This window comes from Ailuropoda melanoleuca, chromosome 12 (assembly GCF_002007445.2).
Source record: "Ailuropoda melanoleuca isolate Jingjing chromosome 12, ASM200744v2, whole genome shotgun sequence".
Taxonomy (NCBI): Eukaryota; Metazoa; Chordata; class Mammalia; order Carnivora; family Ursidae; genus Ailuropoda; species Ailuropoda melanoleuca.
Window position 1 is genome coordinate 25,909,913 of NC_048229.1, and position 27,718 is coordinate 25,937,630.

At 44.1% G+C, this 27,718-nt stretch overlaps 2 protein-coding genes and 1 long non-coding RNA gene across 8 annotated transcripts in view; 1 reads left to right on the forward strand and 2 right to left on the reverse strand.

The window, feature by feature from the left end:
- ZNF582 (zinc finger protein 582) overlaps window positions 1–10,251 on the reverse strand; it is a 61,363-nt gene extending 51,112 nt beyond the window's left edge. The window contains exon 1 of the mRNA XM_011237978.3: window positions 10,159–10,251. The gene's annotated coding sequence lies outside the window, so the exon portion shown is untranslated. The remainder of the gene's footprint in view (window positions 1–10,158) is intronic.
- On the reverse strand, window positions 1–23,124 carry ZNF667 (zinc finger protein 667). 6 transcript variants are annotated; one of them, XM_019792690.2, is made up of 5 exons: window positions 23,021–23,124; window positions 13,180–13,271; window positions 11,550–11,676; window positions 10,159–10,251; window positions 1–2,346 (listed from the first exon to the last, which is right to left on the reverse strand). In XM_019792690.2, the coding sequence occupies exons 2-5, from the start codon at window positions 13,237–13,239 to the stop codon at window positions 770–772; spliced, it is 1,857 nt and encodes a 618-aa protein (XP_019648249.1). In that variant the 5' UTR covers window positions 13,240–13,271; window positions 23,021–23,124; the 3' UTR covers window positions 1–769. The 6 variants fall into 6 exon arrangements, with proteins under 6 accessions (XP_019648249.1, XP_011236277.1, XP_002929917.1 ...); XM_011237975.3 differs by lacking the exon at window positions 23,021–23,124 and adding an exon at window positions 21,959–22,236; XM_002929871.4 differs by lacking the exon at window positions 23,021–23,124 and adding an exon at window positions 21,361–21,481.
- Window positions 22,245–27,057, forward strand: LOC117795293. The gene is made up of 3 exons (XR_004619249.1): window positions 22,245–22,397; window positions 25,768–26,000; window positions 26,358–27,057. It is a non-coding gene; the product is annotated as an uncharacterized LOC117795293 (long non-coding RNA).
- The last annotated feature ends 661 nt before the right edge of the window (window positions 27,058–27,718 follow it).

Below are 27,718 nucleotides of genomic sequence, written 5' to 3' on the forward strand. Positions count from 1 at the left end.
TTCTTACATGAAAATACCAATGTTTATTTATATAAATATAGACAAATTTATTTTCAATATAACAATAACAAATAATTTCTCCCTGCTTTTAAGTTCTCATTTCTCTGGTTTCTTTTTTCCCATTAGCCTGTCTCAGGCTTGTTAGATTTTTCATCGCATGAATATCATATATATTCGTATGAAAACAATATGGTAATGAGTCAACTGATTCACACAATTATGAGAGCTATCTTTTATCCACATGAAGACTCATTCTTCTTTTTTCACACCCACAATTTTCTGCAAGCTGGAAGTACCATGCTGGTTTGCCCAGGAAATCTCTTATATGTGACAGTTCCAGTCCTAAGGGACAAACTCAAACTCATTCTTCCTGTGACCTTAAATCAGGCTCAAAGCCCCATCCACAAATATGGACACTGAAATTCTACTTTGCTGTATGTGACTAACAAATAGCTTTAAATTACACTGGAAATAAAATATCAGTAATTCTTACCAAATGAAGAGTGGTCTTCATTAAAAATGACTGATCCAATCAACTGAGCTTGCTACTGTGAAATTAAGACCTATGATAAGGTCACCCCGTCAGTTGATTACAAATCATCTGGTCAAAGTCACCAATGACTTTTGCTCTTTGGCTTTCAAAGTGAGACACATCATCAAATGGTCCCATTTTTACAAAATTTATGTTACAGACAAATGAATTTTCCTATGCCTTGGTCTCTGCTACTTTGATAGCCTCACTCTATGCTTTCACATATTTAGAACAAACTTAGGCTTTTTCCTCAGAATGTGTATTCTGATGTCGAATCAGGGATGAACTCCGACTATATGCCTTCCCACATTTACTACACTCATATGGTTTCTCTGAAGAATGACTTCTCTGATGCCGAATAAGATCTGAGCCACTGCTAAATGCCTTCCCACATTCATTACATTCATAGGGTTTCTCTCCAGTATGACTCCTTTCATGTAGAATAAGGGACGTGCGTTGACTAAAGGCCTTCCCACATGTTTTGCATGTATATGGTTTTTCTCCAGTGTGAATTCTTTCATGTTGGGCAAGGTGGGCACTCTGACTGAAGGCCTTCCCACACTGATCACATTCATAGGGTCTATCTTCAGTATGAATTCTCTTATGTCGAGTAAGAGATATTCGGTGACTGAAGGCTTTTCCACATTCCTCACACTGATAGGGTTTTTCTCCAGTATGAATTCTCTGATGTTCAATAAGAAATGACTGACGGCCAAAAACTTTACTACATTTATTGCATTTGAAAGGTTTGTCTTCAGAATGAATGTTCTGATGTATTTTAAGGTTGGCAGTTCCAGAAAACATCTTTCCACATTCCTTACATTCAAACAGTTTCTTTTTCCTTGTATGAACTTTCTGATGTTGAATAAGGGATGAATGCCGATTACAGACCTTCTCACATTTACTGCATCTGTACAGTTTCTCTCCATTATGAATTCTTAGATGTAGAATAAGGGTTGAAAGCCGCCTGAAGACCTTCTCACATTTATCACATTTGTAGGGTTTCTTTGACATGTGAATTCTCTGATGAAGCATAATGGATGAAATCCTATTAAAGGATTTTCCACATTCTCTGCATTTATAAGGATTCTCTAAATGGTGACTTTTCTGCTGTGGACTCTGACTTAAGGCCTTCTCACTTTCACGGGTTTTCTCTCCAGTATGATTTCTTTTATGTATAACAAGGGCTGATTTCTTATTGAAGCATCGCCCACATTTATTACATTTATGTATTTTCTTTCCACTGTGAATTTTCTTATGAAGTAACAGAGATGACATTCGAATGAAGTCTTTCCCACACTTTCCACACTGGTGGATGTTCTCAACAAAATTAATTTTCTGGCCCATGAGAGGTGGGCACTGACTCAAGGCCTTCCCACAGTCAAAGGTTTCCTTTCCATTATGAACTTTTCCATGTAGAATAAGAGATGTTCTTTGAATGAAGCTTTCTCCGCATTTATCACATTCAAAGCTTTTCCTTCCATTGTGAATTTTCTGATGAAGAATGAGGGATGAGATCTGTCTGAAAGCTTTTCTACAATTACTGCATTCATAAGGCTTCTCTCCAGTATGAGATTTCTGATGAAGTTTAAGAGATAAGCTTTGACCAAAGGTTTTCCCACAGTCATTGCATTTTAAAGATTTCTTCCCTGAATGCACCTTCCTGGGTTTTATTTGAACTGAATTCTTCTTGCAGCCTTTCTTTCCTGTGGAAATTTTCTGTGATGCAGAAACTGGTTTCTGATAGACGCTTTGCCCAGATTTGTTACACAGATTTGGAAGTAACTTCTTGGTCTCACATTTAGACCCTGAGTCTGAAAGACATCAAGAAATTCAGTATTTGTTTTCCTATGCTGGAAAAATGAAGCTTCTGTGCAGTCATTATCAATGATAATAATAATACTAATACTTATCAAACATAGTAACAATGATGACAACTAAGACAATAACTTTCTGGTGTTTTATTATACTTTGAACAAATTATAGAAATATTTAATAATTAGAATTCAGGAAATCTTGCAATTTGAAATGAATGAAGTGAAAGCTTTATTTGTAGGATAAATTCATACCATATACCAAATTAAACTCCACAGATTATTCATTGGATGAATGTACTTTTATTATATTAGACGTCAGAAGATAAATTACAGACAGAAGGTAAATTAGTTGCCTGGGCTGGAGGTGGGAATAGGGATAAACTGTGAAAGGACATGAAGAGTTTTATTAGAGTGACAAAAATATTCTCAAACTAGATTATGGTGATGGTTATATGACTTGTTAAATTTATCAAAAACCACTGACTTATACACTTAAAATGGGTAAATTTTACAATACGTAAATTATGTCTCAGTGAAGTAAGTTTTTTTGTGAAGCTGTAAATTTTTAAAATGTATTCTTAAAATCAAATATTAAAAAACAAAAAAACTGGATTTCTGGTTTCTGGTTCCTCATGTAAGAAGCTTGGAAAGCACAGCTTCATCCTAACAAGTAAAAAGCTAAACAGACTGTAAAACTAACTCTTCTTGGATCTATAAGAGAAGACAAAGTTCAAACCACTGCCTCCAACCCAGTTGCTTCTAGCCATCCTGTCCCTCTAGCAGGCAGGCGGGATGCAGATAGGCTGAGAAACTTATGATGTTCACACTCTAGAGGTAAAGGCACCCTAAAAGACTGAGCCCTAATCCTAGGACCACAGAATGCTTCCCATCCCAACATACCTCACCCACCACATCACTAAAGGGCTATTTACAACAGTTCTCTCTACCTGGTACATCACCTCTGGCCACTAAGAAAAAATTAAAAGGTATATCAAAAGGAAAAACACACAATTTGAAGAGACAGAGCAAGCATCAAAACCAGACTCAAATATGGCAGGGATGCTGCTGGAATTATCAGACCAGAAATTTAAAACTGATTAATATATTAAGGGCTCTAATGGATAAAATATATAGCATATTAGAACAGATGAACAATGTAAGCAAAGAGATGGAAATCCTAAGAAAACAAAATGTTAGAGACCAAAAACACTCTAACAGAAATAAAGAATGCCTTGGATGGGCTTATTAGTAGATTCAACATAGCTGAAGAAAGATTCTGTGAGCTAATTTATCAACAGAATCCTTAAAAACCATAAAGCAAAGTAAATAAAAACTGGAAAAAAAAACAAAAAACGACAACAACAACAACCCAGACCATCTAAAGACTGTGGGACAACTAAAAAAGAAGTAACAAATGTGTTATGAGAATCCCAGGGTTAAAAAAAGAGAAATGAACAAAAGAAATATTTGAAGCAATAATGAATGAGAATTTCCCCCAAATTACTGTCAGACAACAAATCATGATTCAAGATTCTCAGAGAATACCAAACAGGAAAAATGCTAAGAAACCTATACCCAGGCATGTCTTTTTCAAATTTCAGGAAATTAAAGATAATGAAAAATCCTGAAAGAAGGCAGAGGGGGAATAAAGACCTCACCTACAGAGGAACAATGAATTGCATCCAAAATAAGAGAGACCATGCAAGCAAGAGGAGTGGAGTGAAATATTTAAAATAGTGACAGAAGGAAACCACCAACCTAGAACTCTATACCCGGTAAAAACAGCCTTCAAAAGTGAGAGAAAAGAAGACTTTCTCAGACAAAAAAATATTGAGGGAATGTGTGGCAAGTAGTCCTGCCTTTCAAGAGTGTTAAAAAAGGTCTGTTAGAAGAAAAATAATGCAAGTCAGAAACTTGGATCTACACAGAGAAGGGAAAAGCAATGAAGAAAGAATAAGTGAAGACAAAAAAAAACCCTTTATTATTTTATTTTTCTTACCCTTAATTGACCTAACAGTAATAGTTCGTTCAAAATAGTAGCAACAATGTATTCAATTATGTGTACTTTTGTATTTATCCTATCTATACATGTAAATATATACATGCTTGCTTACATATATTTACATGTAAGTGAATGACAGCAATGATACAGGTGATAGGAGGAAGGAATTAGCATTATTTTATTATAAGGTACTCACACTACTACCCATAAAGTGGTATATCTGAAAGTAGACCTGGATTAGCTGTAAAAGTATAAATTCTGGGCAAACACTTAAATATAGATATATATATGCTATCAGATATATCTATATCTGATATGCTAAGGAAGGACAGAAAATGGAATCATAGAAATGCTCATTTAAAACCACGATAGGCAGGGGCGCCTGGGTGGCTCAGTCAGCTAAGCATCTGCCTTTGGCTCACGTCACAATCCCAGGTCCTGGGATCAAGCCCCTCGTCAGGCTCCCTGTTCAGTGGGGAGTCTGCTTATCCCTCTCCCCCTACTTGCGCGCGCTCTCCCTCTCTCAAATAAATAAATATAATTTTTAAAAAATTAAATTAAATTAAAAAATAAAACCACGATAGGCAGAAAAAGAATGGAAGACAAAATCAGGAACAAAGAATAAAGACAATAAATAAAAATATTTATTATATATATATAGCAGATAGCAATCCAACTATATCAATAATCACTTTGAATGTCAACAGTCTAAACCAAGTAAAAGAGATTGAATTCAATTTGATTTAATTCAGAGTGAATTAAAAAACATGGTCCAACTGTGTGCTGCTTGTAAGAAACTCACTTTAGATATAAAAACACAGAGTAAAAGTAAATGAATGGAGAAAAATATACCATGCTAACACAAATCAAAAGAAAGCAGGAGTAGCTCTAATAATTTTGGACAGAGCAGACTTAAAACCACAGAAAGTTATAAAGGGGGGCATTATATAATGATGAATCAATTCTTCAGAAGACATAACAATTCTTAATGGGTATATGCCAAACAACAAAGCACCAAATTATAAGACACAAAAACTGATAAAGCCACGAGGAGAAATATATGAACCCACTATCACAGTTAAGACACTTTAACATCCCTCTCTCATAAATGAACAGATCCAGGAAGCAGAAAAATCAACTAGTGGAACTCAACCATACCTTCACTGAACTGGATATAACTGACATCTATAGACTACTTCATTCAACAACAGCAGAAGTCACATTATTCTCAAGCTCACACAGAACATTCACCAAGATGGACCACACCCTGGGCCTTAAACCACACCTTAACAAAAAACAGAAATGATGCAATGCTCTCAGACCACAGTGAAATTAAACTAGAAATCGGTAACAGAAAGATCACTGGAAAATCCCTAACTACTTGGAGATTAAATAATAAATTTCTAAATAACACATGAAATCACAAAATAAATTTGTAAATATTTTGAACTAAATGAAAATAAAACACAACTTTGGGGCACCTGAGTGGCTCAGTTAGTTGAGCGTCTGCCTTCAGCTCAGGTCATGATCCCAGGGTCCTGGGACTGAGCCCCAGGTCAGGGTCCCCTGCTCAGCGGGGAGTCTGCTTCTAACTCTCCCTCTGCCATTCCCCCTGCTTGCGCTCTCTGGCTCGCTCTCTGTCAAATAAATAAATAAAATCTTTAACAAAAAAATAAATAAAACACAACTTATCAGAATTTGTGAGATGTAATGAAACTAGTGCTTATAGGGAAATTTGTACACTGTATGCATACATTAGAAAAGAACAAAGATCTAAAATCAGTAACCTAAGTTTCCCTCTTAGGAAACCAGAAAAAAAAAGAGCAAATTAAATTCAAAATAAACAGAAGAAAATAATAATTACAACAGAGATCACTGAAAATGGGGTGCCTGGGTGGCTCAGTTGGTTAAGAGTCTGCCTTTGGCTCGGGTCATGCTCTCAGGGTCCTGGGATGGAGCCCCATATTGGGCTTCCTGCTCGGAGGAACAGACAACACAAGAAAACTACAGACCAATATGTCTGATGAATATTCATCAGTTGATGAGTATGTGAAAATCCTAAACAATATACTAGCAAAATGAATGGAACAGCACATTAAAAGGATCACACATATTAGCAAGTGGGATTTACACCTGGAAAGAAAGGAAAGTTCAATATGGGAAAATCAATCACTGTTATACATCATATTAACAAAATAAAGAACAAAAACCACATGATAGCCTCAACTGATGCAGAAAAAGCAACTGACAAAATTCAGTACCCTTCCTGGGCACCTTGGGTGGCTCAGTCAGTTAAGCCTCTGACTCTTGATTTCGGCTCAAGTCATGATCTCAGGGTCCTGGGATGCAGCCTCTCGTTGGGCTCTGAGCTCAGAGGGGAGTCTGCTTGAAATTCTCTCTCCTCTTCTCCCTCTGCCCCTCCCCCAACTCATGCACACGTACACACTCTCTCAAATAAATAAAATCTTTAAAAAAAATTCATTATCTTTTCATGATAAAAACACTCAACAGCCTAGGAATAAAAAGAAACTACGTCAATATAATAAAAGCCATGATTGAAAAGCCCGCAGCAAATATCACAGTAAACATGTAATGATCCTAAGATCAGGAACAGGTCAAGGATGCTCACTCTCTCCACTGCTACTCAACACAGTACTGGAAATTTTAGCCAAAGTACTTTTTTAAAAAATAAAAAGCACTAAAAAAGGAAAAGAAGTGACAGATGACACGATCTTATATCTAAAAAACCTTGAAGATTCCACACGGACACAAAAAACGTTTGCACCAATAAACAAATCCAATCCAACAAAATGGCAGGATACAAAATCAACACTCACAAATCAGTTGTGTTCCTCAGGGGCCTGGATGGCTCAGTTGGTCAAGCGTCTAACTATTGGTTTGGCTCATGTCATGATCTCGGGGTTGTGAGATCAAGTCCCAATCTGGGCTCTGCGCTCAGCACACAGTCTGCTTGAGATTCTCTCCCTCTCCCTCCTCCACTGGTCCCCTCCCTGCTTGCACACACATGTTCGTTTTCAAATAAATAAATAAAATCTTAAAAAAAAATCAGTTGTGTTCCTATACACTAACAATAACCACTCAGAAAGGAAAACAAGAAAACAATCCCATTTACTATAGCATCAGAAAGGATAAAATATTTAGGAATAAATTTAACCAAAAAGACAAGAAACTTACACACAAAAAACTACAAAATACTGCTAAAAGTCATCGAAAAAGATACAAGTAAGTGGAAAGATATCCTGTGCATGCGGACTGGAAGATTTGATAGTGTAAAAATGTCCATACTACTCAAAGCGACCTACAGATTCATTGCAATCCCTATCAAAACTCCAATGACAGTTCTTACAGAAATAGGAACAAAAAATCCTAAAATTCATATGGAATCTCAACAGACCCCAAATAGCCAATCTTGAAAAAAAGAAAGTTAGAGGCCTCATGTTTTCCTGATTTCAAAACATACTACAAAGCAACAGTAATTAAGACAGCGTCGTAGTGGAAAAAAGACGAAGACCAATAGAACAGAATAGAAAGCCAAGAAATAAACTCTTGCATATCTAGTCGGATGATTGTCAACAAGGGAGCCAAGATTACTCAATGAGAAAAGGACCATCTCTTCCACAATCAGTGATGGGAAAACTGGATATCTACATGCAAAAGAATGATGATCTTGGACCCTTACCTTACACCTTATACAAAAATTAACTCAAAACAGATTAAAGACCTAAACGTAAGACCTAAAATTATTGAACTCTTAGAAGAAAACAATGGGGGGAAAGCCTCAGGATATTAGACTTGGCACTGATTTCTCAGATATGACACCAGAAAGCATAGGCAACAAAACAAAACAAAAAAATAGACAGATGGGACTACGCCTGCATGTCAATAGAAACAATCAATAGTGTGAAAAGGCAACCCATGGAATAAGAGAAAATAATTACAAATCATCTATCAGATAAGGGACTAATACACAGAATATATAAAGAAATATAACTCATCAACAAATGACAATCCTTTTTTTTACAACACTGTTTTTAAAAATGGGCATAGGATTTGAATAGACACTTCTCCAAGGAAGATAGACAGATGGCCAATAAACACATGAAAAGATGCTCAACCTCACTAATTATTAGGGAAATGCAAATAAAACCCACAATATCACCTCACACCCATAAGGATGGCCACTATCAAAAAATCAAAAATCACAAGTGTTGACAAGCAGTTGAAACACTTGCATACTTTTGGTGGAAATGACAAATGGTGCAGCCACTATGGAAAACAGTATGGAGGTTCCCCAGATAATAAAAAACAGAGCTTTCATATGATCCAGCAATCCCACCTCTGGGTACATATCCAAAATACCTGAAATCAGGATCTTAAATGCATAGCTGTACTCCCATGTTCACTGCAGCATGATTCACAGTAGTCAAGAAGCAGAACCACCCAAATATCCACTGATAAATGGATAAAGAAAATATGATACATACAATGAAATATTATGCAGCTTAAAAAAAAAAAGGAAAATCCTGTCACATGCTACAAAATGGATGAACCTCAAGGACATTATGCTCAAAGAAAAGGCCACTTACAAAAGGACAAATACTGTATAATTCCATTCAAAGTATCCATGGTAATCAAAATCAGAGAAATACAAAGAAAGGTGGTTACCAAGGGCTAGGTGGAAGGGTGGAGGGAGAATTAGTGTTCAGTGAATATAGTTTCAAAAGTTATTACAAGATGGAGGGGCGCCTGGGTGGCACAGCGGTTAAGCGTCTGCCTTCGGCTCGGGGCGTGATCCCGATGTTATGGGATCGGGCCCCACATCAGGCTCCTCCGCTATGAGCCTGCTTCTTCCTCTCCCACTCCCCCTGCTTGTGTTCCCTCTCTCTCTGGCTGTCTCTATCTCTGTCGAATAAATAAAATAAAATCTTTAAAAAAAAAAAAGTTATTACAAGATGGAAACGTTCTGGATATCTGTTGCACAACAACGTGAATATACTTAACTGTACATTTTAAAATGGTTAAGATGATAAATTAAATGTTATGAACTTTTCATAACTAAAAAAAAAACCCAGGGGTGCCTGTCGGTTAAGAGTCCGACTCTTGATTTCAGGGTTCTAAGTTCAAGCTCCATGTGGGGTTCCACGCTAGGTGTGGACCCTACTTAACAAACAAAACAACAAAAAATCACTCACATGTAATTAAGTAAAAACAACCTAACCAAAGAGAAATCTATCAGAAAAGGGAATGAGTTCTTACGTAGTCATCAAAATGAACAGCTGTGGAAAATACTTTCTTTTTTTTAAAGCCTGAAGAAAACGATGCAAGTTTGAACATGATCATTGGCAATGCTACCATGAGAGAAGGTAGAATACGCCAAGGCAGGGAATGTGATGGCATTCCAGGTGGCGATGAGGGCATTACGAGCTGACCTTCTGAGACCAGAATTTGGGGTTCAAACCCAGCTTTCTGCCACTTCCTAGCTGGGTTACCTTAGGCAAGTCACTGAACCTCTCTGATCTTTGGTTTCCTCATATATAAAACAGGAATAATCATCGTACCTACTTATAGGACCTGGAGGAACCTATACTTAGAAGCACGTCTGGTACCTAGGAAGCGTTTATTAAATGGTGGTTATTCTCCTTCTGGGGGCTCACACAAAAGAGACTAGAATTTTCTTCACAGGCCTGGGGCCTTTAAGGTATGGAAACTGGCAGTTTGCAAACATTTTCAAGAGGTTGCCCTTACAAACAATGGCAACATATAAGCCTTGGTTCTCTGTCACTCACCCACGCCCCGGCGTTTCCTCACTGGCTCCACCATCCAAGGTGCTTTCCCTTTCTCCAATAAGGTGATCACATTTGGCCTCCGAAAGGAAAGTCCTGCATTTGGGAAACACATCAGAACTGAGCATGACATGGGTGCCAGAGATGTCAGAGCCAAGACCCGTGCCAACAGGAATGGGGGTTGCAGCACAAAGGGAACACAAAAGATATGAAGGGCAGGTGGAGGGGGAGGATGAAAGTTCAGCTACAGCAAGCAGAATTGCTCATTTCTAGCTCCACAAAGCCAATTATTCTCTTGAAAAATCAGACCAGAAACTCCTGGGGCTGGATATTAAGCTACTGCCTTTCAGCTCCCAATCCCACTCTTCTCTGATCTGTTTTGTGTGCAGGGGCTGGGCGTCTGCAAACTACACTTCTTCACCAGAAGCTCCCTGTCAGCATCCACCAACAGGGGCTCCGCTGGTTTTGACTCTGCTTCTTTTCTTCCCTATATTCTCAGAACTAGCCTCATCCTGACCCTTCATGAGTGTAAACGGACAAATGAGCACACCTCTCTCTTCCTTCAGAAGTCTCAGTCCCTTCCTCTAAGTCCTAAAAACCCCAAACTCTCCCCTTTGCACCCCTAGACCAAGGATGGTAGCTGTATCCTGCGGTTACCATCTCTGCATTACCTCTGTCCATTATTTACCTTCTAACCATACCTGTTAAGTAGATTCCTCAAACCAACCAGGTGTCCTTAAAGGTCACATATACAATTACTATATGATAGCAATTCCAATCCTAGGGATATACCCAGAAGAAATGGAAACACACATCCACACAAAAACTAGGACATTAATGTTCACAGCAACACATTAAAAATAGCCAGAGTGAAAAACTGCCCAAATGTCCATCAACCGACGAATGGATAAACAAAATGTGGAATACTATTGGCCATGAAAAGGAAGGGGGTACTGAAACATGCTACAATGTAGGTGAACCTCAAAAACATTATGTTAAGTGAAGGAAGCCAGACACAAAGGACCACATAGGTATGAGTCCGTTTCTACGAAAGACCAAGAATGGGCAAATTCACAGAGACAGAAACCAGATTAGTGTTTGCCTAATCTGGAGGGATTGGTGAGCAAAGGGAGATGAAGACTGATTGTTAATGGATATGGGGTTTCTTCTGGGGTAATGAAAATGTTCTAAAACTGACTGGTGATGGATATACAACTCTGTGCATACATTAAAAACCATTGAATTATATACTTTGTATGCAAAGTATATGAATTATACATCAATAAAGCTGTTAAACAACAAAACGAAACTGCAGTGGCTTCTGTTTTCCTAACTAGATTAATTTATGTCCCACAGTGGGTGGGTTGTGGATTACAGGGTGGAGAGAGCCTTACCGAGAGAGACCAGGTTCTGGTAGTTCTCCAACATGACATCTTCATATAGATCCTTCTGAATGGGGCTCAGCCATTCCCACTCCTCCTGGGAGAAGTAAATGGCCAAATCCCCAAACGTCACTGGCACCTGAAACAGAAAATCATGTCCTTTCACCACAGCCTTATGCTTCCATATGGCTGGAGACAACGAGGAACTTGTCCCAAATATGGGAGATCCATGGTGCCAGGAATCTATTCAGGAAACATTTGAGGTTCTGAGGCCAAGAGAAGCAGGTGTATTAAATAAAATAAATACAACACAATACAATACGGCATAGCTATTATTAAAAACTATGTCCCATAAAAAGCAGTATCAATTTGGATTTATTGGGCACTGACAAAGCATTTTTCTAAGCACCCTACTCATGTTATCCAGTGACTGGGGCACTGCTGAGACAATCACAGCAATGTTACAGATCAGAAAATGGGAGGCCCAGAGGCAGCAGGGTGACTTATGAAAGGTTCACAACTAGTGAATGGAGGAGCTGGAGTTCAATCTGGGCAGTCTGGCTTCTGATTCATGCCCCTAACTACATACTCTCTAAAGAGCACATGACTGAACTACACAGGGCTAAAGGTTCTTTGTAGATGTAACCAAGATTACGGATCACATGACCCTAAATAGGGAGATTATTCCGGATTATCTAGGTGGATGATGTAATCACAGGATCCCATAACAGTAGGGAAATTTTCTCCAGCTGGAAGAGGACAGTGGAAAGGGAAGTCAGAGGGATCTGAAGCCTAACTCGACCTGTTACTGCTGGCTTGCAGATGGAAGGGGGCCACAAGGAAAGCAGAAGAAACTGAGTATGCTAATAAACAATGAGTTCTGAAGAGCCTCAGATGTGACCACACGGCCAGCCAACAGCCTTTTTCAGCCTTGTGAGACCCAATGCAGAGGACCCAGCCAAGCTGCACTGTACCTAATCTCTGACCCACGAACTGTGCGCCATAAACATGTGCTGTTTTGAGCAGCCAAGCTTGTGGAAATTTGTTACAGCAGCAACAGGGACGCCTAACTTAGAGGGCAAAAGTGTCTGTTACAGAATCACATTCAAAATGTTTATTTTAGAAAATCATTTCATCATCTAAAGTGGTAAAGCATGTTTTATAACAGAAGGTTGACTCACTGGCCTGGTTCCAACAAACCCAATGTGAATACAAGGTTATGTGGAGTCTCAAACTCAGAGAGATTTCCTCCTTGTAAGTATGGGCTATACAAGTAAAAACAAAGTGATGTTAACAGATTAACCTCGAATCCTCCTCTGCCTGAGCAGATCCGGCCTGGGCACTCACGTCTACCTTGAGAAATCATGGTGGCTCTCCTCTTCCGTCTAGGGAGCAGCCCAGGCAAGCACCCTGGAAATGCTAAACAAATAGGTGAATGGCCATGTGCACAGTGAGAAAAAAAGGAGAGGAGGGTGCTGAGTGGTTACGTGGGTTGCTGGAGCTCTTCCCATGCTCCTACCCTCCATGGTGATAGGAAGAAACAGAGACTAGATCTTGGATGGGATTCTGTCAGGCAAGAAGGAAAGCAAATGACCCATGTCTTACAAGATGGGACCTCCCCACAAGAACAATCACTATTTACCTTGGACTTGGACTTCCCTCGTGCAGCAGGCATCCTTTCCTCCCCCTTGAGGGTCCACATGTGGAGAAGGGCAGAGTGCAGAGAAGGCGGGGCTGTGAGAGAAGAAAAGTCATGAGGATGACAGAGCCTTTTCGGTAGTCCCACAGTCTCTAGGATAAGAATCCCCTGGTCCCTCACCCTGGTCACACACACATGCATGCACACATACACACAGGTACACAGACACACATGGCGGGAAGTCAGATTATCTTCTGCAGCATTCTTGCCCCTTCTCAAGGTCGGGAAGGGGGAACGGCCAATGCTATCTGTTCCCAGGATTACAGAAGGCTCCAGATCAGGAGGCAAATGAGACATGAAGACATCTATCCATCCACTTGACAAGCATTTGTTGAGTGTCTACTATGTGCCAGGCACTGTCCCAGGTGCTGGGGAAAGAGCAGAGTTAAAGCAGAGAAGTACCAGCTCCCCTGTACCTTACATTCCAACAGGGATGGCAAGTTCATGGAGAGCACAGTGTTAGCTGAGATCCTTGAAATAAAAAAAAAAAAAAAAAGACAAGAGCAGGGGTGGAGTGATGGGATGGTTAAGGGAAGCCTCTCAGAGGATGCCACACTGAGTGTAGGTTTGAATGTAGTGCAAGTGTGAGGCATTTGGATGCTGGGGAAGAGCATTCTGGGTAGAGGTACAACAGGTGCAAAGGCCCTGCAGCAGGTGCGTATTTGGTGTGTCGAGGGAAGTCAAAGGCGTGTTGAAGCAGAATGAGTGAGGTGGGGACAGGCAGTCTGTGAGATGGCTGGGTTCGGGAGGGGCCACATCATGAAGGGGGTTGTGAGCAGTTTGGAACTGATCCTAAGTGTGATAAGACATCATTGAGGGAGCAGGAGTCTGAGGAGTGGCACATCCGACTGAACATTTAACAAAACTTGTTGGGTGGTTATGTGGTGAATAAACTGTGTATGTTGGTGAGAGGTGGAGGGGATGCAAGAGCTGAAGAGGCAATTCACTAGGCAGATATGTGTAAACCCAGCAGGGAGATTCAGTGGGATGGATTAGGCCCCTCTATCACCGAGTCACTCCGTACCCATGCTGTTCTACATGCATGCCATTAGCTACTGGTGACAACTGAGTTCTGGAAATAAGGCTACTGCAACTGAGGGCTTAATGTTATTTAGTTTCAATTAATTTATTACTAAAGTCTTAATAAAATAATATTTAAATCAATGACTTAAAATTAATCTAAAATTAAAAATTAAATTAAAAACTGATCCTTGATTTAGTTACTATAAAACTCTGAAGAATGTTTGAAACAACTGGGTGTGTGAATCTACTTTTCAATGATAAGTTTTATGAAATTTAAATATAGATTAAGGGGCACCTGGGTGGCTCAGTCAAGTGTTTGCCTTCGGCTCAGGTCATGATTCTGGGGTCCTGGGACTGAGTCCTGCATCTCCCTCTCCCTCAGCCTCTCCCCCTGCTTGTGCTCTCTGTCAATAAATAAGTAAAATCTTTAAAAATAAATAAATACAGATCAAATAAACTATCTGAGTTGAAGTGTACTGCACGTGTAAAACAGAGATTTCAAAGACTTAGTATAAAAAAATGCAAAATATCTCACTGATAATTGTTTATATTGATCACAAGTTGTTTAGGATATATTAAGTTAAATAAATTGTGCTAAAATTAACTGTAATGAGTGTTTCTTTTCAATTCTTTTTTCAATGTGGCTGCTAGAAAACTTGAAATCTGTCTTTCATTACATTTCCACAGGACAACACTGCTCTGTACTACAGTCTATACCCTTCTATTGCCTCATTTTCTTCATAGCACAACCTGCCTCCCTAGAACAACTTGTTAATGTTTGTGTTTATGTGGGGACAATCTCCCCTACCCTGACTCGGGCTCCATGAGTGCAAGCACTTTGACTGTTTTCGTTCACTGTCCTTCTAGGAGCTGAGAATGTGCCTGGCACAGTGCAGTGCTCAAGAAATACTTGTTGGCTGAATCAATGACCATCCAGAATGCTTCCTGGCATGCTGAAATTGGGGTGGAGTGTAACCATTTAATGCCAACATCATCTTATACAGAACACTTCTGCCAGCAGTCACTCCAAGCTCTCTAAACTCGTCTTTTGGAGAAGGCCAGAAAAGGCAGAAATGGGAGCATACTTTATATATCCCCTTTTTGAAAAATTTGAAATCTGGAGAAAAGAACAATATAAAACACCTGATGACTTTTCCACCAAATGTTAACATTTTCCTTTTTTCTGAAATCACATCAAAGTTATAAACATGATCAAAATTCATGCCTAAATGCTTCAGCACATACCTCTAAAGAATGCCATCAACACACTCCAGTGCCAACAACAGTGAATATGTCATAAAAATTTTTTGGTGTGGGGCGCCTGGGTGGCACAGCAGTTAAGTGTCTGCCTTCGGCTCAGGGCGTGATCCCGGCGTTATGGGATCGAGCCCCACATCAGGCTCTTCCGCTATGAGTCTGCTTCTTCCTCTCCCACCTCCCCCTGCTTGTGTTCCCTCTCTCGCTGGCTGTCTCTATCTCTGTCAAATAAATAAATAAAATCTTTTTTAAAAAATTTAAAAAAATATTTTTTTGGTGATTTTTCTATGAAAAAGGTACAGCAGTATACAGTCTGGAAAATGGAAATATAAATGTTTCTCTCTACAAATGTTCTTTTTTTTTCTCCCTTAAGGGTGGAGTTAGGGAGAATAAATGAAACCAAGGCCATAACTAAGTTCAGAGTTTGGTAACGGGTATGTTTTGATTCAAAATGCAAGTCATAAGATGACCCTGTACTGTTTAAAGGAACCCAGCCAAAAGAACAGTTAGTTTATAACATGCTTCTCTCTTTACAAAGAGAAAAGCAGTAGTAAACAATAGTAATAATACTTAGATTAATACTAAAATGAATAAATACTGAGTACTTAAACATGCTAGGTATCCCTTTATGAAGCTTATCATTTAATTCTCACTCCTACCCTGGTGGGGCAGGTACTCTCACTGACACACGTCCAGATGAGGAAAGTGAAGCACACAGAAGTAGGGATCACTTGCTCAAGGTCATAGGGCAGGAAAAGTGGCAAAGCCAGGATTCAAGCTGAGGTTGACCCAAATACCCTGCTAACCCTCTGGGTCAGAGAAAAGGGCTGTGTTAAACACATCGCTCTGAGGGCACCTGGGTGGCTCAGTCCCTTAAGCATCTGATTCTTGATTTCAGCTCAGGTCATGATCTCAGGGTCCTGAGATCAAGGGGGCACTTCAGGCTCCACTCAGCAGGGGGTCTGTTTGACATTTTCTCCCTCCTCCTCTGCCCCTCCCCTCGCTCTTTCATACTCACTCTCTTAAATAAATAAATCCTTAAAAAATAAGTAAATAAACACATCACTCTGGAGTCAGACCACCTGGGTGTGATGACTATTTTCATTAGCTGTGTTACCATGGGCAGATTACTTAACCTCTCTGCCATTTCCCTCCCCTGTTATATGAGAATACAGAACTACTGGAATTGTCATGAGGATTAACAAAAGTTGAACTCAGGTCCTACATCTCTCTCCTTCGTCATGCAGCCCTCCTTGCCAGTCCCAGAATGTGCTACCACAGCCCTGCCTCAGTTCCTCACTCCTTTTGCTCCATGCTCCAATCTCACTTCTCTGCCAGTGTCACCCTAACTCTTCTAGTAACACTGCAACCTGCCTCCCACCCTCCTATCACTCTCAGTCTCCCTTGTCCAACCTTGACTTCTTTTCTCCATAGCTCTCGTTGTTAATGTACTACATCTGAGAGAATAAAAAAGGGGTATATTGATCTCTGCCCCCCTCCTTGGTAGCAAAGAACCCCTAAAGCCCTTGTAAATTCTTAAGTGATAAGAACACTAAAAATGTCTCTTGTTCTAATGAGGTGACTCTGGGTGGGCTCCTGGACAGGGCATGGTCACCAGAAAGACCAAGCCATGAGTAGAAGCATGAAATTTTCAGCCTCATCCTACCATCTTCCAGGAGAGGGGCTACAAGAAGAATTAATGACTGATCATGCTTACAAGAGGAAGCCTCCATAAAATCCCTACAGTATGGGGTTTGGAGAGTTTCCAGGCTGGTCAATACATCCACACTGGGAGGGCAGCACACCCCAACTCCACAGGAACAGAAGCTCCTGCACTTGGTATCCTCCTAGACCTCATCTATGTAGCTCACCTACGTATCTCTTCATCTGGCTGTTCATCTGTACCCTTTATCATAGCCTCTAATACAATGGCAAATGTGTTTCCCTGACTCCTATGAGTTGCTCTAGCAAATCAGTTGAACCAGAGGAGAGGGTCATGGGAACTTCTGATTTGTAGCCAAGTTGGACAGAAGTTGTACGTAGCCTGGGGACCTACTGTTGTGATTGGTCTGTGAAGTGGAGGGGCAGTCTCATGGGACTGAGTCCTAAACCTGTGGGATCCTGCACTATCTCCAGGGAGATAGGGTTAGAACTGAGTTAAGTTGTAGGATACCCAGTTGGTGTTGCAAAATTGCCTGATGAGGGAAAACCCCCACACATCTGGTGTTAGAACCATAGTGCTGTAGCAATGTCAGAGTAAAGGACACACACAGGGGAAGACTGAGTTCTCCCCAAAACCCTATGTAACTTGTTTATTCTGTCTGGTGCTACAGTCTGTCTCCACCCACGTTAAGTACACACACCAAGTGCTTTGGACCCGTGGCCTTCACTTCTTCAAGGAGCTGTCCCGGCCCTATCAGGTAGGGAAGGGGGTCCTCTTCAACCTGGGTGCAGTTCACTGTGTGGGATACTAATATCATGGTCAGTGCTCAGATAAGGGTAACTGTATTTATAATTATTATTGTTGTTAGGGTGGGGCCAGTGCTGTGGGCTGTGAGTCTAGGAAAGGCTGAGTCACTGTGCTGTCCACTTGATCCGGGGGAGTGCTCAGGTGTGTGTGTTAAATATGCTCGTGCCCGGATGACATCACCACCTCCTCGGCTAATAAGTACAAGAATGAGGACTGTACTAGATACTTTTTTTTAAAAGATTTTATTTATTTGAGACAGAGAGGGGTAGAGAGAGAGAATGAGTGGCGGGGGGGAAGCAGGAGAGGGAGAAGCAGACTCCCCACTGAGCAAGGAGTGCGATGCGGAGCTCGATCCTAGGACCCTGAGATCATGACCTGAGCCGAAGGCAGATCCTTAATCGACTAAGCCACCGAAGCACCCCGCACTAGATATTTTAAATGAATCACATGATCTCCTTTCATCTTTAGAGCAAACTGACCATCTGTGGTTAGGATTTTCCATTCTGAGGATGAAAAAAGGAACCTCAACATGGGCCTGTTGTCACAAAGCTTTAACTAATGGCACCTAGGTCCGAGCCCCTATCAATATGCAGCACAATCTGCCCTCTTGGTGTGAGACAGGAGTCTATATAGGAAATACCTCCATTGTCCTCTCTGGCAGTGTTTAGGACACATCAGTATGGCACCATAGTTACAAGACATTTACCTTTGTTATATCAGAACGGCCACAGGACTTGGGGAGATTTGCAGTACAGCACATTAAGGCTGAAGAGTTGTGGCTCAGTGACCAAGTTGGCTGGCCTTCCATTCTGTGACTGTGCTGAGCAAGGCTTCCCTCATGCAGAAAGTGGAGACAAAGGGGCCTACCCGGAGTCTGAAGATGCCTGAATTCTCCCTGCATTAGACTCCAGGGTAGGGTTATGCTCAGTGATTTGTAGCACCTGCCAATTTCCATGCTGTAAACAATCCCACGAGGGCCCCACTCTAAGTTACAAACTCATGCCGTTGAGCATAGAAGTGGGGAAAGGTGTACACAACAGATTTGTGATCTAGTGTGAGCCAGCCCAGCACTCCACTGCCACACAGTCTCTGAGAACAAAGCTGTATTCTTTGCCTGGAGTTCTCATCCTTGTAGCTAATATCCCCAAACTGTAGAGGTTATTCATTGTGGCAAGGCTTGTGGGAAGAGGCAGTAAGATTCCACAGTGAAGGGCATGAGCCTGGAGGCTGTCTGGGTTCGACTTCTAACTCTGCTATCCTTCTCTGGGTGAACTCTCATGTCCTCTCTAGGCCTCGGCTTCCTCAACTGGCAAATGGGGCAAGTAACAATGACTCCAAAGGGCATTTGGAAAATTAAATGTTTGAAAAATTAAATGAATGAAAACATGTAACACGCTTAGAGCAGTGCCAGTGCTTACCAAATATAAGTCATCAAGAGACGGGAGATAACCAAAATGCCCACAGATAGGAAAATGGCTAAGTGATTGTTATGTACACATGATGGGACACCATGTCGATCTTAAAAGGAACAAAGCAGCACTCCGTCAGTGCTTCTTCATTGGGGGCACTGGCAATGTGTGGAAACATTTTTGCTTTCACAGTTAGGGCAGGAGGGGGATGTGCTGCTGCCACCTGGTGTGTAGAGACCATGGATAACGCTAAACATCCTACCATAGTTAGGGCAGCCCCTCCCCCCCAATATACACACCCCTAAACAAAAAATTATCTGGCCCGAAGTATCCACAATGCAAAGAATGCCCTAGATACAGAAACATCTCCAGATCCCTTTGTTATCGGGACTGCTCCTTCCCAAACCAGGTTATTCACCTCACAGGCTCCCTAGGGACATCTCCATCCTCGAAGACCCTGTATTCCTGGTCTCCCCTCCTACACCCCACTACTGCCCTCCCAGGACCCTGACTAGAAAATTCCGAACCTGAGCTCCAGCCTAGACTTCACGGTAATTTTATATGTTGACCCGAAACCTTTACTCTGGGCTCAACTTTACTTTTCTTCCCGTGGATTTTGCTCTCTAGGTGGGTGTGCGAACCTTGGGGTCATTATTTAATAATTAAGCACTCACTTCTATGTTGCTTACTTGGGTCAGGTACCGTTCTACTTAATACTCGCCACAAGCCTAGGATCGGTATTACTATCATCCCCGTTTGGGGAGCGAAAGAAGGGGCAGTGAATTTCAGAAACCTCTCTCGAAGTCCCGCGACTAGTGAGTGATGGAACGTGGAGTTCCAGAGTCTGCGCTCTGCGACGCTGGTTAGAAAGGAGAGGAGCAGCCCTCCGCATCCACAGGTCCCAGAGGCCACGGTGGGCCTTGCTCTCCCTTCAGATAACACACTAAGGCAGGCTGTGTTCCTAGGAGAACTGCTGCTCCACTGGGGGGAGGTCGGACCTTCATCTCAACTTCTGAGATGGAAGATCCCCCAGCCTTCACCACCACGCCCCTACCTCCCAGGAACCTGACCCAGCATTACGACCCACCGCACCGACAACTCTGCGCTGGGTGTCTCCCCCGTGTCACCCGCTTACTTCTCCCGCGCTGGGGTGCCCGCCGCTGCCCGCCCTCCCTCCCTCTCAGCGGGGCGGGCAGACCGCGCAGCCGCTCAGAACTCTCCAGCCGGCAGAAGAGACGCCAGCGCAGCAGAAGACACGCTCGCTGGGTCGCACAATCACCCAGTGCAATCCCACGGCCGTCCCACAGCCGTCCCACACGGTGAGCACCCGCCCCACCGGCCCGAGGCGCACACACGAATGCGCTCCACCAACAGAAGCCTCAGTGCCGCCTGCACACGCCCGCTGCCAGCGCCCACAAGCATCCGCTCCCTCTTCCCACACGCCCCGCGCCGCACAGGGAACTGCACGGACCTGGGACACGCGACCGTCCCCACACCTGCCGCCCGTCTCACACACAGCACGCGACGCCACCACGAGTCCCGAACAGTCCAGGCCCGCCCGGGGCCCGCAGCCCGGGGCCCGCAGCCCAAGCCCCGCCTCACGACCCCGCACTACGTCACCACCCCGGGACCCCGCACCGCCCCCCGCCCACGACTCTGTGACGCCTCACGGCCCTGCACCGCCCCCGGACCCACGACCCCGCACCTCACTACCCCGCGCTGCATCACCACCCCGGGACCCCGCACCGCCCTCGGCCCAGGACTCCGCACAGCCTCAGGACCCCGCGCCGCATCACGGCCTCGCACCGCCCCCAGCCCACGACCCCGCACTACATCACCACCCCGGGACCCCGCGCCTCAAGACCCCTCGCTGCCTCACGACCTCGCACCGCCCCCGGCCCACGACTCCGCGCCGCCTCACGACCCCACGTAGCCGCACAACCCCACCATCTCACAGACACTCACATCTACCTCAGTCCTCAGGGGTCGCGTCCCGGCGGCGCCCACTCCAAGAGCTGCGCAGCGCCCCACGCCCCCCGCGCCTGCGCACTCTCCTCCGTAACCCCAAGCGCACCCGCCGGCCCCGCCCCCTCACACGAGCAACACGTAGACGGGCCACCGCCCCGCCCCCTGGGCGTCCTAGAGAGCGCCCGACCCCGCCCCTAAACAAAGCCACGCGGCGCGCACGCGCTCACTCACCCCTCCCGGGACCTTTCCGGAAGCAGGGCCTGAGCCCCACTCCCCCGCCGCCCACGCAAGACACGGACGTAAGCCCTCCCGCGCAATCAGAGCCGTCCTTGGGGCGCCACCGTGCGCGCCACGCCAGGCTCCGCCCCCGCCCCATCCCAGGGCCGCACCGTGCGGTCTGGGGACCCTCTCCTCCTGCTAAGTCACGCAGATGCGCTCAGGCGCTGTCTTTCTGCGCTCCATTGAACCAAACCCAGCCTCCGCGGCTGGCGGCCCTCATTGCGTGCACACCCGCAGATTCCCGTCCGGGGGCTTCCGGACCCAGCACCCTCCCCTTTGCACTCCAGGCCTCAGCAGTACTGGGAGCCGGGCTCACCGCGGATGCTGCCGCACGCAGTCGCGCGTGCGCACTGCGAGCTCAGTCTGCCACTTCTAGGAGCCTTCGGGCCGCCGTGCGGTGCGGCCCTGGAGGGCCAGGCCCAAAACGTGCGATTGAGGGACCCCGGCCTGCGCTGGCAGAGATCTGTCAGGCCCGTCGTCGAAATGACCCGGAGAGGGGCGGAAGGATGCTTCTTCGGGCCAGCAGTGGACTCTCACTGGCGCCTACGTAGAACGAAGAACGCCAGGGTCCTTTGCGTGGCGCCTTCCCGGCCCGCAGCCTACATTTCCCAGCAGCCCCTGCAGCGCGTGGTGACGTGGCGGCGGGGGCGCGGCGGCGGCGCCTGAGGCGGGGGGCGCCGGTGGTAGTGATTCCTGAGAGGCGTGCGGTGTGGAGTCGCCCCTGCCACCTGGGCGTCTGCGTACTTGAGGCCAAGGTTGTGTCGTAGTGTGTGTGTTGTGGGGCCTGTGTTTGTGATCGTGTTGTTTTGAGTGTGTATGGCCCGAAGGTGTGTAGACCCTGCCTGCTTTTGCACAAAGGCAGAGTTGAATAGCTGACACGAATTTGTATGGCCCACAGAACCCAAACTATCATCTGACCCTGGATCCCCGTTTTCGTGGTTGTGGGGTGTGTGCGTGTGTGTAGGGAACCCCAGAAGATAAACGTGTGTGTGCACAGAAACTGCCCTTTGTGCAAGCGTATGCGTGTGTAAGTATGTGTTGCGGCCGTGTGTGTGTGTGTGTGAAACCACTGTTGGTGACTGCGTGTGTAGCCTCCGTTTTTGCGTTTTTATTCCCTTTGCAATGTGTGGATTTTCTCCCCACCATCAAACAGTTCTCTGACACCAGCGGGTGTCCTACCACTCAACCTGATTCTGACACCATCTCGCTGGGGCAACTCAGATGCCCTCGGTCAAGAGCCCAGTGGCCAGGACTGCCCACCCCCTATGGCAGACGCCGATTCCCAGTCCGCAGGTCAGAGATTCCAATCACCCGCCTCCCTGGGTTTGATTAATACGCTAAGAGCGGTCCACAGAACTCGGAGGACTGTTTTACTTACTGGATCACCAGTTCGAGTGGCCAGATGAAGTATCTGGGAAGGGGCGCCCAGCTTCCACTCTTCCAGGACCTCCACGTGTTCGCCAGCCTGGAAGCTCTCTCAGCCTCCTCCCCTTTTGGATGGAGGCTTCTTTACGTAGGCATGACCCATCAAACCATTGGCCATTGGTGACTGAACTCAATTTCCAGCGCCTCTCCCCTCCACAGAGGTGGGGGTGGGACTGAAAGTTCTTACCCTCTACTCTTGTGGTTGGTTCCCCTGGCAACCAGCCCCCACCTTAGGAGTCCCTTGTCCCTCCCTCCTCTCCACCCCCTACATTCCAGTTCCTTAACATAACAAAAGATCCCCTTCACTCTCTCACCACTTAGGAAATTCCAAGGGTTTGGGGAGTTCAGTGCCAGGAAGGGGCAAACAAATACATATTTCTTATTATAAAGCACGAAATTGCAGCATGTGTGGGGGAAACCAAGGGTTTGTGGTTCTACTGGTGTGATTCTATGAATATTCAAATGAGTTCCTGGGGCTGGATATTGAGTAAATGTGTAAGGGACTAATTTTTGGATTCCCAATTGTGAGAGGAGGTGGTGGTAATAATCAAAATAGCAGTTAACAGGTATTATTATTAAGACTTTTACTACCAACACCACTGCTAGCAGGTAGCACATTGCAGTCCCTGGTCAAAAGTGTCATTTCCACTTAAGGGTTTTTTGTTTTGTTTTAAGATTTTATTTATTTGAGAGAGAGAGAGTACATGAATGGGGGTGGAGGAGGGCAGGGGGAGAGAAAGATGGAGAGAGAGGGAGAAGCAGACTCCCCACTAGCAGGGAGCCCAATGCAGGACTTGATCCCAGGAACCCCAGGATCCTGAGATCACGACCTAGGGCGAAGGCAGATAGACACTCAACCCACTGAACCACCCAGGCGTCCCTACACTTAAGGTTTTATTTAACCCTTTTAACCCTACTCAAAGTTGTTTTACTGAAATCTCCAGTTTCCAGGTGCAAAAACGGAGGCACAGGGAGGTTAGGTAACTCACCCAAACTCACAGGGCTGGTAGAGGTCAGAGCTGGTTTTCGAATCCAGGTCTTGCTGACTCCAAAACCCCTGCCCTTTCCACCCCTTCGGGGGTTTTCCCTGGAAGCAAGCGGCTTCTTGAACTGGAAGATTCTTCTGAGTACCTGGTGGTGCCAGAACAAAGGGGACAGCCAAGAAACCTCAAGATAAACCTGCAGTTTGGCAGTTTTTTGATGTTTTCCTTAGACCACCTCCCAAGAGTATCATTCTTTCTGCTGCTTAGGGAGACTTTGGTGGGAAAGTTTGGGAAGCCCTGAACTGAGGAAAGCTTTATGTTTCCAGAGACTGCATGGCTATAGAGAAACCAGAGGGCCAGGGGACAGAGGTCCTGAATCCTGATAAGGCCCTGTTCTGCCCATTTCTCTGAATGAGGCAGCCTTCCCCCAAGAATCCTGTGAACTTGTCTAAGGCAACAAGCTTGTCCCAGAACCAGGCCCACAATCCATTCCTTGTCGTTTGTTCTGTCAGTTTCCCTCTGGCCTCAGGAATTCTGCTGACACCTTGAAGCTAACACCTGCTGTTGGGGAAGGTGCTTTCCCTAAGGAATTCATGGAGGGGTGGGCATTCGCAGGCCCTGAGGCTGCTAAATGAATTCAGGAATGAATGCATGGATAAATAAATACTGCTAGTTTAAGCACACAAAACTGAGCTTCAAAGACACTGCACAATTTCTTAACAAATGAAAATTTGAGAGCCCAGGTTCAAGCCAGAAATTTCTGACACAAAGTCACAATGATATTCTAGAGCTTGATCTTAAGCCACTTTTGTAGATTTCATTTATTCTTTTATATATTCAATATATTCTTTAGTTTCTATTATGTGCCAAGTATTTTGCCAAGTTGGTATAAAATAATAAAATCATAACAAAATAGAGGTGGTCTCCAAAATCATGGAGATTGATGTAGGACAGATGTTAGGGTTCGAAGCCAATGGCCAAGAAAGAATTCTTGAGACGTCTTTGGTGCAAAAAGGTGGTTTTATTAAAGCACAGGGACAGGACCTGTGGGTAGAAAGAGCTGCACTGGGGGGGCTCCTGGGTGGCTCAATTGGTTAAGCGTCAGGTCATGATCCCAAGGTCCTGGGATTGAGTCCTGCATTGGGCTCCCCGCTCAGTGGGAAGTCTGCTTCTCCCTCTGCCCTTCCCCCCGCACTTGTGCTCACACACACACACTCTCTCTCTCAAAAATAAAATCTTAAAAAAAAAAAGGGAAGAGCTGCACTGGGGTCAGGAGAAGTGGCTCATTATATACTTTCAAGTTGGGAGGGGGTTAGGGATAGTGTAAGTCTCTAAGGAATTTTGGAAGCAAGCTTTTCAGGACTTCAGGGGGGTAGCTATTGTTAGGAAAAGGTCATTTATTACTGTCTGATAAAACCTGAGTCATGAGACCCTTCAGATGTATATTGGTCGGTCACATGCTTGGGAGATGATTGCCAACATGTATCTTGGGTGGGGGGAGTGGTTAGAGATAAAGGAAGTTTTCAAAGGAATTTTTATATGTTAAAGTAGACTTACAGGATGGGGGTGGGTGGGCTAGGACTGCCTTCTGCCGTCAACATCTGGGCAGCTGAGTTCCTGGAGGAAGGTCACTCTGCCTGTTTCAAGGACTTGTGAATGGACTCTAAGTAGTAAGGTTATTTAATAATTTTTCTTCTGCCTTTGTTTCCCACATCAGAACTACTCGAGAAGAAAGCGTTCTGGAGGATTCAGGAAAGGAAAGAAAGGATGTCTCTTTCTCTGACAGAAGAGAGTCTTACAGAGGGGTATGCCAGCCACACGTAGCCCTCTGCTTCTTGTCTTTAATGAGCTGAGAGGACCTCCTGCCCTCTAGCCCAAGAGGAGAAGGCCCATACAGTCACACATGCCAGCTCTTCCCGGGCACTGACTCACGGAGCCTTTGACCCAAGGGTAACAACTGCCTATTTTGAGACATTTTGTTGTGTGATAAAAACAAACTCATTTGTTTTAGAAGTATTAATCAGGTGTCCCACTACAGGTAGCCATCTCATCTGCAGTCCTACACTTGGTTTACTACACCTGTCCCAAGAAGATCAGCAGAAGTTATTGCTTGCCCAAAATGTTCTTAAGGAAACACCTTCGGGCCACTGCACAAATGCATTTCACAACAGTCACTCTTTTTGCTGCCACTTTCAATCCTCCCACATCCCCCCTTCACTCATATTCATGTATGTCAAAACTGTCGTCTCTCGTATTCTTTATGATGGCAGTTCCTTTAGCTGTGGTTTTCTTCTAATCTCTCCTCAGCACGAGAAGTGTCACCATGCAGGTGGGGCAAATGGAAGAGTCAGCTTTAAATCGGAGTTCGTCAGCAACTATATTGCATATGCAAAGAGTAAGTGTTCCAATCAAAAGGCAGAGACCGACAACCTGGGTACAAAAACAATCATGTTGTTTGAAGAAAACAACTCCTATTTAAGGATATATAAGGACACCGACAAGTTAATCATAAAAAAATGGGAAAACTTTATGTTGTGTTAGTCTGCTAAGATTGGGCTGCTATTACTAAACCAGATGGCTTACAGACGGCAGAAATTAAAAAATAAACAGCAGAAACTTATTTCTCACGGGCTGGAGGCTGGACAGGAGGATGTTGGTGTTCCCAACCGGCAGGCACAGGCACACTTGCAAATGGTTTCATTTTCTTGAACCTCCTACATAAAATGTACCCTTACCTACAACTGTGAGCCTATCGTATTTCGTATCGTTGTGCAACTAGGCAGACAGGCAGAACTTCATGTCCTCAGATGACCAAGGATCAGGCTCCTGTTTCCCCTAGACTTATGTTTTACTTCTCCAGTCACTACTGGAAATTCCTGCTGTTGACTGTGATGTAATACGCATGTGTAGGGCGCCTGGGTGGCTCGGAGAGTGTCTGCCTTCAGCTCAGGTCATGATCCCAGGGTCCTGGGATCGAGCCCCGCGTCGGGCTCCCTGCTTAGTGGTGAGTCTGCTTCTCCCTCTGCCTGCTGCTCCCCCTGCTTTTGTGCTCTCTCTCTGTCCAATAAATAAATAAAATCTTTAAAAAAATGCATGTGTGTATATGAGTATTATGTATATAATATAAAACTGTAAACATAAGCTATATAAACAAAAACTTAAAACAACATATTTATATATAAAACATATAAAGAAAACATGTTTATATATAACATTTATATGAAAAACCTACACTTATGTAAAATATATTTTAAAAACTATAAACATAAACTATATAAACATTTAAACTACAGGGGCTCCTGGCTGGCTCAGCCCATGGAACACGCGACTCTTAATCTTGGGGTTGTGGGTTTGAGCCCCATGTTGGGTATAGAGATTACTTAAAAAAAAAATCTTAAAAAAAACAGGGGCACCTGGGTGGCTCAGTCAGTTGAGCATCCAACTTGGTTTCGGCTCTGGTCATGATGTCTGGGTTGTGGGATCCAGCACCACATCGGGCTCTGTGCTCAGTGCAGAGTGTGCTTGTCCCGCTCCCCCTGCTCCCGTCTCCCACTCGCTCACTCACTCTCAAATAAATAAAATCTTTTTAAAAATTAAAAAAAATAATTTAAAAACAATAAATATATAAACATAAAAACTTAAAATTGTAATCCTATTTATACATAAAA

What these genes read in the sequence shown, in the direction of transcription:
- ZNF667 (XM_019792687.2), bottom strand. An exon ending in GAGGGAAGTCCAAGTCCAAG is followed by an intron (nt 11,677 to 13,179) that starts GTAAATAGTGAT and finishes TTTCTGTTTCAG; the next exon opens with GTGCCAGTGACGTTTGGGGA. An exon ending in CCAGAACCTGGTCTCTCTCG is followed by an intron (nt 10,252 to 11,549) that starts GTAAGGCTCTCT and finishes TCCCAAATGCAG; the next exon opens with GACTTTCCTTTCGGAGGCCA.